The 14727-nt window shown below is 39.4% G+C and overlaps 1 protein-coding gene across 1 annotated transcript in view; it reads right to left on the bottom strand.

Annotated features, from left to right (window-relative positions):
• Window positions 1–14727, bottom strand: part of ect2 (epithelial cell transforming 2) — a 66957-nt gene that overhangs the window by 9205 nt on the left and 43025 nt on the right. Inside the window, exons 19-22 of the mRNA XM_080186443.1 lie at window positions 13009–13147; window positions 10021–10175; window positions 3850–3957; window positions 1648–1791 (exon numbers count right to left, since the gene is read on the bottom strand). Coding sequence (XP_080042569.1) covers window positions 1648–1791; window positions 3850–3957; window positions 10021–10175; window positions 13009–13147 — 546 coding nt within the window. The remainder of the gene's footprint in view (window positions 1–1647; window positions 1792–3849; window positions 3958–10020; window positions 10176–13008; window positions 13148–14727) is intronic.

Below are 14727 nucleotides of genomic sequence, written 5' to 3'. Positions count from 1 at the left end.
GTGATTATATTTCCAAGTCAGGATGATACGCAACTTGGAAGGTGGTGTTCCCTTATGTCTACTGGCCTTGTCCATCTAGGTGATAGATATCATGAGTTTGGCAGGTGCTATTTAAGCGGCATTGGCAAGTTGCACCAGAGCATCTTGTACATGGTCCACAGTGCTGCCCCTGTGCACGTGTTATGGATGGCATGAATGGGGTGCAAATCAAGCGGGTTGCTTTATTCTGAATGGTGGCAGGCTTAGTGCAGCTGCAAGCACTATGGGTACTCCATTGCATTCCTGACTTGTGCCTTGTAGATGGTGAACAGACTTTAGGAAGATAGGAGGGGAGTTGCTCACCATAGAACACAGCCTGTCATCTGCTTTTATAGCCACAGTATTAATATGACTTATGCTGTTCAGTTTCTGGTCAATGGTGACCCCAAATGCGTTGATATTGGGTGTTCACTGATGTCAATGCAATTGAATGTCAAGGAGAGATAGTTAGACTTCATCGTGTAGAGATGGTCATTGCTGGCAGTTGTAACATTAGCACCATATTTGCCACATTGTCAATGTATCCAAGTCTTGCTTCAGTGTAGGACATTATCACAAATGATGCCAAACATTGCAATCATTAGCAAACATCCCTACTTCCGACCTTATAATGGAAGGAAGGTTATTGATGAAACAGCTGAAAATGTTTGGGCTTAGGATATTACCCTGAGGAATTCTTGCAGCATTAAATGATTGGAGGCCAACAGCAATCACCATCTTCATTTGTGTCTGTGAGGAGTTTCTACTCCCAACCCCAATTGCCATTAACTTCAGTGTTGTTTGATGCCACACATGGTCAAATGTTGCCTTAATTTGGAGGGCCATCACTCTCACCTCACCAATGGAATTAAGCTCGTGTCCATGTTTGGCTAAAGCTGTAATGAGGTCAGGAACATGATGGTTAAGATTTGAGATGCACTGCCTGAGGTTGTGGTGGTGGAGCATATTAAGTGCTGGCTTTCAAAAAGAGGTGGACAATTATCTGGTGAAAAAAAAATTGCATGACTACAAGGAAAAGGTGGGAGAGTTGGACTCAGTGAAGTGCTGTTTTGGAGGACTAGCACAGGCATGTTGAGCAGAATGGCATTCTGCATTGTAGCCATTCTGATTCTATGGATATTGATGTGTGAAATGTTCCCACAACCTCAATTTTTTTTCTGCTGGAATTTCTGCAAAGATTAATAGAAATCATAGGAAGAAATCTTCATGACAGCAATAGATCAACATTAAAATTTAATTGAAAAGAATGACCATGACAGCTATATGGAAAAGGTAATTTTCTCAGTTTACTGTTCCAGATAACAAAGTTTCTAAAATAGCCCTTTACTTAGCTGACAAAATTGTTGCCAACTGTATTTATTATTGCTAAGCTGAACTATTGGATTAAAAATGGAAGCCATTAGAACCAAATTTTCTTCCTAACTTTTTGCTTTTAAAAAAATGTATTCAACCTGAAAATAAATTTACTGGTTTACTTTTGTTTAGATAATTGCCTGTTCATTGCAATGTAGAAGCTAAATATGCTAAAGACTTCATTTATCAATGCACAAAACAATTAAAATATAAATAAAAACGCAGGCTGAGCTGAAGATCTGCACTTGCACTTACCGCTAGTGAGGAAGCGCTCGCTAATCGACTACCCATGTAAGTTCGGTTGCCTGTCGGACTCTTTGTATCAGGGGTACTGTGAGCCATTAATGCTCGTTGCAGAACTCTCTTTGGTGTTTTAGTAAATGAGAATGCTCTTGTCACCTGGATGAACAAAATAACATTGGACTGTTAACATAATAACATGTTGAAGAAAGTAAAGTTCTTCAGCGTAGGACAGATGGACATCAAGTAGTAATGTTGCAGAATAACTAAGTATGGTTGGAAATGTAAATTTTAAAGGAGACATGAACAGAGGTTTGTGGATGCAGTTTGAGAATGGAGCAAAGGATGAAGACTCAGGCACCAAGCCAGAGTGGGTAAGTGAAGCAGCAGAAAAATAAGGCATAAGGAGCTAGAACTGGAGAACTGAAGGGTATATATTCCATTTGAATGAGAGAAGTAATATTAAGATCAAGATGATAATCTTCCATTCTTCTCCAGATACATGGGGCGAGACAGGGGACCAGAGAGTAGAAAATATGACACTTTTATTCAAGAAACGGGACAAGGAAATTTCTGGCAACTACAGGGCAGTCAGTTTATCATCAGGGGTGGATACAGTTTTAACACAATAATCCGGGGGACACAGTGGCACAGTGGTTAGCACTGCTGCCTCAACACCAGGGAGCTAGGTTTGATCCCTGGCTTGGGTCACTGTCTGTGCAGAAACTGCACGCTCTCCGTGTCTGCTTGGGTTTCCTCCGAGTGCTCCAGTTATCTCCCACAGTCCAAAAGACATGCTGGTTAGGTGCAATGGCCATGCTAAATTTTCCCTCAGTGCCCCCGAACAGGTGCCCAAGTGTGGCAACTAGGGGATTTTCACAGTAACTTCATGGCAGTGTTAATGCAAGTCTACTTGTGACACTAAAACTTTAGGAAAAGTTAACAGACACTTGCAGAGGGTTTTTAAAATTAATTGATGGCCTGGCCAGCAATTTGCCCATCCCTAGTTACTCCTGTGGTGGTGATCTGTCTTCTTCAACCACTGCAGTCCCCCACCACTGAGTGTACTTATACCTGTTAGGGAGGGAGTGCTAGGATTTTTACCCAGCAGCAGCGAAGGAACAGTGATATATTTATGCTTCCAAGTCAGGATGGTGAATGAGTTGGACGGGAACTTCCAGGTGATGTTACCAGGTACCAGCTCCTTTTGTCCTGCTAGATAATATTAGCCATGGGTTTGGAAGGTGCTGCTTAAGAAAACTTGGTGAGTTGCTGCTGTACATCTTGTTGATGACAAACATTGCTGCCACTGTTTGGTGGCGACAAGATTGAATTTTTGTGGCAGGGCTGTTTCATCCTGAATGGTGTCAAGCTTCGAGTATTGTTGGAGCTGCATTCATCCAGGCAAATAGAGTATTCCACTACACTTCTGATCTGTGCCTTGTAGATCAGGGACACTTAACCACAGAAAGTAGTTGAGGCCATAAACGTTGAGATTTCAAGGAGGAAATTAGATACAGGTCAGGGAGCTGCAAGGGATATTGGCAGGCAGGGTTGCGGGGGGCGGGGGGGGGGGGTGTGGTGGTGGTTGTTGGTGGTGCAGCTGGATGTGAATATTGAAATTAATGATCAGCCACGAAGGCTTGAAAGACCAAGTGGGCTGCTCCTGGTTCTACTTTCCACATTTCTATGACAGGCTTTGGGGAGTCAGGAGGCATGTTACTCACCACAAGATTCCTAGTGATTGACCTGCTCTTGCCACCAGTATTTATATGATGAGGAGATACCTGCATTGTTGTTCTTTCTGTGCCCAATCAGGTCAAAGTCCAACAGGGTTATTTGGAATCATGAGCACTGCTCCTTCCTCAGGTGACTCACCCGATGAAGGGTGACAGGCCGCTGTGCTGTATTGTTCTTTTTCTTTGGACTGTAGGAGGAAACTGGAACACCCAGAGAAACCCAGGCAGAGACGGTAGAATGTGAACATTTCCACAATCACTCGAGGCTTGAATCGAACCCAGGACCCTGATGCAGTGAGGCAGCAGTGCCAACCACTGTATTACTGTGCTGCCTAAATTATTAACTGAAAGAGATTCTGTTGATATCACTAATTCAATTCAACACACCCTTATAAGCAGCAGGTTTCAAGTTATATCACTTCTGCTTTTAATCCCATTTGTTTATTTTTGCCCAGAATTAAAAAAACCAATGACTTACCTTCTTTGAAGTTTTCTTAAATGCTCTTGATGCTCTGCTTAATGTGCTATCCATGTCTTTTGTGTTGACTTCTAGAAATTCTGGGTCAGTATTAAAAATAATATTTTCCTATAAAATAAAAGTAATTATTAGTTTAAAATAAGCCCAGGGGAAATAAAGGTCATAATGTAAATGATTGTTATAAATAGGTCAGATGTACAAAACAATTTCATGGGGCAACTGAAGAAGAAAGGGTACACAGGAAGAAAAGCAAGCATCACTAAAACAAAAGCTCATCACTGCACCAAAACCACAAATCTTGATCAGCTCAGTCATAGAAGTTTACAGCATGGAACAGACACTTCAGCCCAGTTTTTACCTTAAGCCAGTTCCAATTGCCTGCATTTGACCCATATCTCTTTATACCAATCTAACCCATACAACTGTCTGAATGCTTTTCAAAACAAAGTTGTACCCACCTCTATCATCTCTGGCAATTTGTTCTAGACACTCACCACCCTGTGTGAAAAAATTTCTCCTCTGGATTCTTGTATTTTTCCCCTTTCACCTTAAACCTAGAGCCTTCAGTTTTTGACTCACTGACCGTTGAGAAAAGATGTTGACTATCTGTGTTATTTATGCCCCTCATTATTTTATAGACATTCATAAGATTACCCACAAGCCCCCTACACTCCAGAAAAAAAAAAGTCCCAGACTATCCAGCTTCTCCTTATAACTCAAACCATTAAGTCCAACTGGCATCCCTGTAAATCTTTTCTGCACTCTTTTTAGTTTAATATCCTTTCTATAATAGTGACCAGAACTGTATTCCAAGTGTGGCCTTATCAACATCTTGTACAGTATCAAATCATCCCAACTCCTGTATTCAATATTCTGACCAATGAAACCAAACATGCCGAATGCCTCCTTCACCCTGTGTTTGAGCCTCCTGGTTATAGTTCAGTAAATGAGACACGAGTTCTGCTTCTTCATAAACTATTTCTTTGATCCAACTCCATACAATTCTCCACCAATACCACAGTGCCACCTGTAACTCCTTTGTGCATAGCAGTGACTTCTCCTGAATAACTGACATCAAATTAGGACTTTATTGAAAGGTTTGTTAACCCATTCCTATCTCCTTCCTTGGAGGAAAAAATATTTTGATGGAATATTGTTTCCCCAGAACAGAAAACACAAAAACATACTATTTCCCCCCTTTTTCATAAAATCTCAAAAAAAATTCAAAAAGATACGCCCTTCCTTAATAATGTCCAAAAGTTTCTTCAAATTAGCCTCAGTAAAACAAATCGGATAACTGAATTTAATTTTTGGCATTTCCCCTTTGTCCAGCATTTGCTTTAAGCTGGTATGATGATCCTCAAACTTTTCCCGTTTACACTTCTGTGGACTGCACATTTTCCCAAAGGGATTTATTGTCAATGTGACACTCAATGGATATTTATTCGAATCCCAAGCCCAAAACTTCTGTTAATATCTGGGATATGAAAACAGCCATATCCATTGCCTCTACAAGATGTCTTGCAGCCAATATGCTTTTTACTACTCTCTTCATTTTCTTTGTCTCCCACACAAGGGAGCAACATTTTCTATTTTCTCCCAAAAGAAAACTCATCACACAAACTGGCATAGGATGCGTCGTTATAAACTATGGGTTTTAGGTGCCTAAGATCATCCAAAAACGGGAATCTCAAAAACAAAAACACACTCCTGAATTTTTAGTTTGGCCAGCATTTTGTTTGTTCTCATTGTGTCTTCCACCTTTGGGATCATTCATTTTTGTACTCAACTCTGGGACATCAAAACTAATATCCAGTCTGTCGCCCTAACAAATGTCACAGTTCCTATTTTTCTGTCTCCAAACTCATTGTGTCCTTTTGTGAAGCCTCATCTCAACTAACTGCTATCAGGCTGTAGCTCTCCAAATAACATTGCTGACATGACTCAGGTCTGTCCAATTTCCAGCCCAATATATTTGGAAGCACCTGAAGCCTGACTTCCAACACTGAATTCCTTCCTCAGCCCAGAAATTATAATAGCTTCAAAATTATAATAGCTTCAAAAATCATTATTATCACCCCATTCATAGTCTTACCCATATTCTGAGACCATTACGAAATGGGCTTTCTGCAGCCGTATTCATGGCCCCCCCCCCACTGCCATTGTCTGGGAGGAATTTTGCCAGCGGTTCCATTCCTGTCCCTATCTATTTTTCCATTACTCTTTTTTTCTTTGCTAAGGACTGCTGTTGATGGTAGACTTAGCAACCAGATTTAGTCAAAGCACAAAATGAATAGATTGTTTGCTTTATCCCAGATATTAAGATCCACAGCCACAACATTAAAATCTCTGGCCAAAGGTAGAGTTATTATTCATCGTGATGGTGTCTTTCTGTACTTCTCACAGCAATCGCTGACCTGTTCTATAAGCTTAGTATAGGCTTCATCTCTTACACCTGCATCCTTTAAAAGTTGCAGCCTCCGAGGACAAGGGTACGCAAACTGCCAATGCAATTTCAACACAATGAGCTTTTTATCTGTTAAAGTCCCATTCCAGATGCTAAGAACACTTCTTTACTCAACAAATTGTCATTAACTGAATACAAGAGTGTCTCAATTGTAAACTGCAAGTCCACTGTTTTTCCAAAAATTGCTGCCTTATCATTTTTCATATAGTTTGTGTGCTTTCTTCATTGACAGTCTACTCAGAACTAAAGGTATCTTACTCGATACAACATCTGTGCTAACGAAATGATATCCAGCAATATTGCAAGGATCACCATTCTTTTCGGTGACTTCAGGGAATCATCGCCAAACCTCAATTTGTGGAATTTTCAAATTCCTTAATCTTGTTTTGATTTTCAGCATTTAAAGAGTCCAAGTAACATTTTAACCAGTCAATTCCACACGGTAGACATGCAGCCACTATCCAATACAGCACAATTAAAAGGACTCTGCAACCAAAACTCTCAATATAGGAGAGAAATTTCTCGTTAATGAGAATGCCTTCTTTCTGGCCACAATCTTTCCTTGTGTCATGTGTAAGTTCAATCACTATATTAGATCATTTCGGGCAATTGAAAGCATAATGAAATTTACAGTCACACCAAAATCATCAATTTATCATCCGCAGGGCATTTCTGGGGTTCATTTTCTAGTTATCATTCTCCACATTCTTCTTGCTGCTATTGCTATCAAAGGGGTTTCTGTCGTCGTAATTTCTGGGTCCCAATCTTCTGCCATACTCTCGTAGCCGGCTTGTGCCCGTACAATCTCACCGTCCTGTTAACAGTATATCTTCTGCATTGTTTTATTACCAACTGACCCATTTGTGTCATGTGGGGATAAAACGTTTCCCTAAATTTTTTTTTAAAAAAGGCCTCTAACATTTGATCAAATAAGATATTTGTATCTGCAAACTTAACTCCTGTCAAAACCAGGAGCTTTTCCATATTTGTAACTTCAGCACACTACAGTAACCTAAATGTCAACATGGACTGTGGAAACTCCAAGTAGTGTTTTTGCAGCCTGTTATATAGCCTACTAAATTCTATCATATACTCTTCAAACAAATATCCTGATTTCCAAAATCTATCAAATTTTGACCAGGCTTCATATGCACTCAAGTCATTCTGTTGATAAATTTTACCAATAAGGTTTAATAAATTATCCTGACCTTTCTCAGAGTTCAAATATTCCAACTCAAAATACTTTGCATCTGATTTTACTTCTATATCAGAAAGAGCGCGCCACGGTCATACCTTGTTCCCTTTTGCCCAAAGCAGTTAGCATAGTCCACATGACGTCACTTCTCCATTGGTCATAAAGTTCAGTGTCTGAGAATAACAGCTGATAGTCATATCCCAACACTTACTCTTGGTTCAACCATTTTGTTGTCTCCTACTCTCATTTGTTGATTTAGAATTGAGTGAAGTGTTCAAAAAAAATCATAACATTACTTGGAGCCAACCACCATTATTTGCTACCACTATCTGGGCTTCCCGATTACATTTCGGTAAAGGAAACATGAGTTCTGCTTCTTCATAAACTACCTTCATTTCTTTGATCCAACTCCGCATACAACTCTCCACCAACAACCAGTGCCCGCCATCTGTAGCCCCTTTATATATTAGTGACTTAGTGAATAACTGACATCCCATTAGGACTTAATTGGAAGGTCTGTTAACCCATTCCTAACACCCTGTTCACCTGCAACTCCACTTTCAAGGCGCTTTGAACCTGTACCCCTAGATCTCTTTGTTCTATAAGACTCTCCAAAGCCCTACTAATTGAGCAAGTTCCGCCCTGGTTCAGTTGACCAAAACGCATCACCTCGCATTTATTTAAATTAAACTCCATCTGCCATTCATACATCCCGTTACAATCCTAGATAACCTTCCTCACTGCCCATTATGCACCAATCTTGGTGTCATCTACAAACTTACTATCTATGCCTCCTAAATTCTCATCAAAATCTTGGAGAGTATATGTCTGTACTAGTATCCCATAATATGGAATCACACTTTCCCACACTACTTCTTTACATATAAAGATAGAAGCAAAATACTGCAGATGCTGGAATCTGCAACAAACAGAAAAATGCTGAAAAATCTCAGCAGCTCTGACAGCATCTGTGGAGAGAAAATAGAACTAACGTTCCGAGTGCAGACGACTTTTCCTCTACAAAGATGTTAACCTCCTACTAGTTTGTCCCTGTGTCAATTTGACCTTGGCTCAAGTAATAAACTGTTACAAGTTAAATCAAAATAAAAAAGTAGAACACCTGAAAGTCCTTTAGCTCAACCACATCCCCAATCATTCCTATTTTGTTGATTCCAACATGAAGCATAACTGGATTCTTTCAAAATCTTAAACTATTGTAATTAAATGATAACTGGATAGACTCACTCAGATTAAATAATTTTTTCTTCCCTTCCCATCAAGCCTTCAAGGGTCAAAAACAGATTAAATAATTTAGAATTTATCTTCCAAGATGTGCACAAATGCCAAATGATTATTCACCAAATGATTTTGCCAACGTGGTCAATTATTATGCATTTACATAGAAACACAGAAAAGCTACAGCACAAAACAGGCCCTTTGGCCCACAAGTTGCGCTGATCATATCCCTGCCTACTAGGCTTATCTATAACCCCCAATCCTATTAAGTCCCATATACTCATCCAGAAGTCTCTTAAAAGACCCTATTGAATTTGCCTCCACCACCACCACCCTCTGAGTGAAAAACTTTATACAGCACTGTTAACAGAAAAATACCAGGTGCTTCAGAGATGCAAAGAGAAACATATGCTGACTTTAAGGAAATATTAGGAAGGGCAATCAAAAGCTTTGTTAAGAAATGAGCTTCACAGAGGGTGTTAAAAGAAAAACAGGATATGGAGTGGCAGAGAGAAAGGATTCCAGAAGAGGATCGAGATAGCTACTGCACACTGAAGTGCATAACAGATCAGATCAGAATCTCAGAAATGATGAGCAGGGAGATGAAATCTAAAAGCCAAGAAGCCATAGTTGGACAAGCATGCCATCAGAGAAAGGAATAGCAACAACCAGAGAGAGGCTCAGAGGTGGTGGTGGAGAGGGGAGCCACTGAAGGAACATTTCAGCTGTGAGATAAGATGGATCTCCAACACACAGCCATTTCCTCAACTGAAAAGGATAGCATAGAAACAAATCTCTCCAGAGCCAAATATCAATACTGTTTTCTGAATAAAATGACAGTTTCCTATGAAGCTATTTGTTGCTCATTTTAAGAGATGGTAACGAAACAAATCAGTTCCAGCTCGAAAATAGAATTGAATGAACTAAATTTTAATGATACATTAGTGCTTTTACTCAGTTTTTTTCTTAAATCTGCAAAATAGATTTGCTTTATTAAAAGATAAAATGTATATATTAGCCTTATAACTGGTTTGTGTTTCAATAGCTCAACTCCAAAATTCCACTGTGTTACATTTTTCTTGCATCATGGTATAGCCACTTCATGCAAAATGCTAAATTTTAAGAACCATATCACATTGAAGATGAATCTTTGTTGGCAGTCATCTTTCATATGAAAAATTTGCTGATTGATTGAGGAGCAGTTTAAGATGATTGATCACACAGGTTTTCTCCCATTTTCTCCAGAGATGCCCATCAAAACTTTCCAACTTACTGCATCTGCTTTGCAGATTGTATTTGCCACATGTCGACACAGCAGTCTTAACCAGCAATCCTTCTTGGGCTCTTCCACTGTTAACTGGAAACTGAAAAGTAGGTTTGATTGTTCTGTTGGAGGTCGTACCACCAGGGCAAAGGCACTGCGGCAATCTAATGCAACCAATGGGAAATTAGTTTAGCATGTCACAACTACAGATAGCATTAAAAATACACTCCTGGATTAGCAATCGGTTTAAATGAAATCCTGCAACAGAGAGCAAATAATAGGTAGAAATTTGAACACGTCCACTGTAACACACTTCTTTAAAATTGTAGAAAAAGTGTAATATAGCCAGCATGTTCATATGATTGAAATGTGACTTTTGTAACTGTACCAGTACTATAAAGTCAAAAACAAAAAATAGTCTTGAGGTTAGGAAATTGCCAACAAATGCCATTTCCCACCGACTCATCACCCATTTGTAAACCCCATGAGTATTAAAACTATAGCTCAAGACAAATCTCAATATCTATTCCAAACATTTAAAAAAGGTTGCCAGATTCTAAGCAGAGATAGAATACTGAACCTCCCGAACCTTAAATCAGAAGTTTATAGTCAAGTATCCAATCCAAGGCCATCTATCTTGGCGCAGACCAGAGTCAAATTTAGGACTTTGAATGGACAAAAAACTATTAGGTCCATTGTGCTGCTTCTGGCTCTTATTTGAATTTCACTGTCCTTTCTCAGCCATTTCAATGCTCTTTTCACAAACGTTTATCTGCTTCCCCTTTAAAAATTATCCATTCTATTTCCCTTATAGTTTTCGAGGAAAGAAAATTCTCCCAACTTTTTTCATTTTGTGTGATATTAAGCTGTCTAGTTATTTACCTTCTAACTAGTGGAAATAATCCTACATCCTACAACTGTGATTTGTTCGCAATTTTGAATATGTTAAGTTGTTTGGCATTCTATAATGCAGTGACCCAGTTGCTCTCATTGCTGAGGGATCACCCCTGGTATCTTCTGTACCATCTTTGTGGCCTTTATATAAGAACATAAGAAATAGAAGCAGGAGTAGGCCATCTAGCCCTTCGAGCCTGCCCCGCCATTCAATGAGATCATGGCTGATCTGAAATGGCTCAGTTCCACTTTCCTGCTTTCTCCCCATAACCCTTAATTCCCTTGCCTACCAAAAACCTATCCACCCGTGCCTTAAATATATTTAGTGAGGTAGCCTCTACCACATCAACGGGCAGAGAATTCCAGAGATTCACCACCCTTTGAGTGACGAAGTTCCTCCTCAACTCTGTTCTAAACTGCACTCCCCCCCCTTGAGGCTGTGCCCTCTAGTCCTGCTGTCCTTTGAGCAGGAAGAATCTCTCTACCTCTACCCTATCCATCCCCTTCATTATCTTATACATCTCTATAAGATCCCCCCTCAGCCTTCTAAATTCCAACGAGTACAAACCCAGTCTATTCAGCCTCTCTTCATAGTCCAACCCCCTCATCTCCGGTATCAGCCTAGTGAACCTGCACTCCAAGGCCAAAATATCCTTGCGCAAATGCGGCGACCAAAACTGCACACAGTACTCCAGCTGCGGCCTCACCAGTGCCCTGTACAGTTGCAGTAAGACCTCCTTGCTTTTATATTCAATCCCCCTCGCTATAAAGGCCAACATCCCATTTGCCTTCCTGATCACCTGCTGCACCTGCAGGCTGGGTTTTTGCGACTCATGCACAAGGACCCCCAGGTCCCTCTGCACCGTAGCATGCTGCAGCTTTTCGCCTTTTAAATAGTAGTCCCTCCTACTATTATTCCTGCCAAAGTGGATAACCTCACACTTGCTAACATTGTACTCCATCTGCCAGGTCCTCGCCCACTAGCTTAGCCTATCTAGATCCCTCTGCAGACTTTCCACACCCTCCGCACAATTTGCTTTTCCACTTATCTATCTTTTGGAAAAGTCAGAGTACTCAAAACTAGACAACGTTCTCATCAATTCCGTGAAATCAAAGAAAAATTATGCAAGCTTGACAAGGCCAGGAAAAAATAAACTCAAGGCCAATTTTAGATGATCAATAACATGCAGAAATCTTTGCATCTTGTAAGGCTGCTCATGGGCAGAAAAAATAACACATCTGTCTCTGTAACCACCTCAGTTTTCTTCTCAAGTCTTGGATTCATTTTGTAACTTACAGTTCCTGCATCTTTTAACACATGTAACTCTGCATCTGTATTTGTTTTCATTAGTCTCCTTTCTATCACTTATTCCCACCAACCAACAGAATTAAAATCAGCTCTCAACAGTAAAAGGACGATGATTTATTCCTCATGAAGTTACATACAATAAAGACTGAATCAGTTAGATTGACAATTTAAAAAACACAGGTTGGATGGAAGGGGGAGGTGGTGATAGCATTTGAAGGGCAATATCAAACAGCAATTATTGACGTTGATTTACAAAGTAGTTAGCATTGCTTGAAAGCTGCACTTTTGCCCCCATATTTCCAAAGTATTTGGCTCTCCTGACACAATGAGGTGGGCCAGTTGCACAAGTGAAGAGTTGTGATGCAATGGACCAAGACAGTAGGTCTTGATGAATCATTCAACAAAAGATCAGTCAATACAACATTTTTCCCCCTTGACCGAAAGTTAATCGTAGCCAGGAATTGAACTAGTCATCTTCTACTTCAAAGTTTAACATTACATCAAAAGGCTACCCAGAGTTTTATTTTTAAATAATTTCACAAAAAAGCATAAATGCCCCCATTACTGTGACAAATAACCACCAAGAAATAAAAGAATGGTGTGGTAAATAATAAGTATACTTAGCAGGGTACAGTCAAACAAACGTACTGAGGTTTGTTAAACACTTGCGTCTAAAAATTTGAAGGCAAATCAAATTGAGCAGAGCAGAAAGGATAAAAAGAAAAACGAAAGCAAAAAATATGCTTTATAGCGATCCATTTAAAAATTTAAGCCATACTCATACTAGTACTGACCTTCAGTCTCCTTAATATCCAATACTCCTTTTATCTGGGAAAGGGGCATCAGCACAATGTGTTTCAGAGAGGCAGGGGGTCGTGTTTGACCATGAGGGCTCTTGAAAGAGCTAATTACTTTATGACGTTTTCTTGCAATCTATAAACAAATATTGCTCATATCAAACGTATAAAAGATACTAAGGAACTAACTTGATTAAAACTATGTAAAACAAGGCTGTAAAAGATAATTAGTGATTTGAAATTTAAAGTATCGAAAGTGCTCAGGCTTATATGCTCAAAGTGTTCAGCGTGACATGCTGAAACAAAAATTCAATTAGGTTAAACGATTCCCATTCAAACATGAAAATTTACACAAGTGCAGATTTTTTGCTCATTTACATTAGAAACAATAGCCAAACTACAGCAAAAGTGTAGAATTTCAAACAAGTTACAGACCAACAATTTACAATCATGAATTACCACAATCAGTAGTTAACACTGTTGTCGCACAGCAACAGGGACCTGGCTTGGGTCACTGTGCAGAGTTTGCACATTCTCCCCGTGTCTATGTGGGTTTCCTCTGGGTGCTCCAATTTTCTCCCACAGTCTAAAGATGTGCGGGTTAGGTTAATTAGCCATGTTAAATTGACCCTAGTGTCAAAAGATTAACAAAAATGTGGGGTTACAGGAGTAGGATTGAGGTCGATGCAGATTTGATGGGCCAAACAGCCTCCTTCTACACTGTAGGGATTCTATGATGAATCTGCACAAGATTCACATAGAAGACATGATTCAATTCACAAACCGGCAATGCCCCAGATTCTGCCAATTGTTCTGGCTTGGGAAGGTTTTTCAAATTGCAATCATTTTCTTGCATGTGCAAGTACTAGTTGGCACATTTTATTTTGTTTCAGAAGTTTAATTTACAAAAAACTGACTAGCGTACACCAAAAAACCATTAAATCAATATAGTTCTCTTTTTAAGCCATTTTTAATTATTTTAACGCCAATCACTCAGGTGAAGGTCTGGATACTCTTAAAAATGCTTATTTTTTGGCAGTGAATTCATTTAAGCTGTATCCATAAAACTGCATCATTTAATGGAAAGGAAGAAAATCACTACATTTCTATGATAAAAGCAAAATACTGCAGATACTGGAATTTGAAACAAAAACAGAAAATGCTGAAAATTCTCAGCAGGTTTGATAAAATCTATAGAGACAATACAGCCAACATTTCTATGATACTGTCTGACTGCAGTGATTCATTGAAGATTTAAAGTTTGTAATTATGCATGTTTATTTTAGCATAAACTTGAACCTATGGCATAATGCATGTATTGTAGGTCACAATTTCTCAATTGCACCCCTTTGTTGCAGATTTTGGAATTAAACCAATGGAATTTGATTAGACCAAATGTAAAATGGTCTATGGATTTTCAGGCTGTTATTTAATACCTGACTATTTAGTGGGCTCGCAATAAATGTTCAGTTCTGAAAACAAAGCGTTACCTGGAGATAGCCCTTTTTACACCATTCCCTCCTGCAAGCTTTGCCATTGTGACTAAAATAAGGAGGAGTCAGTTTAGAACAGAGTTGAGGAGGAACTTCTCTCAGAGGGTAGCAAATCTCTGGAATTCTCTGCCCATTGAAACGGTGGAGGCTACCTTGTTGAATATGTTTAAGTCACAAGTAGATAGATTTCTGATCAATAAGGGAATTAAGGGTTATGGGGAGC

The sequence above is a fragment of the Carcharhinus amblyrhynchos genome, chromosome 3 (assembly GCF_965287045.1).
Source record: "Carcharhinus amblyrhynchos chromosome 3, sCarAmb.v2.hapA, whole genome shotgun sequence".
Lineage (NCBI taxonomy): Eukaryota > Metazoa > Chordata > Chondrichthyes > Carcharhiniformes > Carcharhinidae > Carcharhinus > Carcharhinus amblyrhynchos.
Note: the sequence above shows the minus strand (reverse complement) of the source record. Positions and strands in the feature narration are given on the sequence as shown.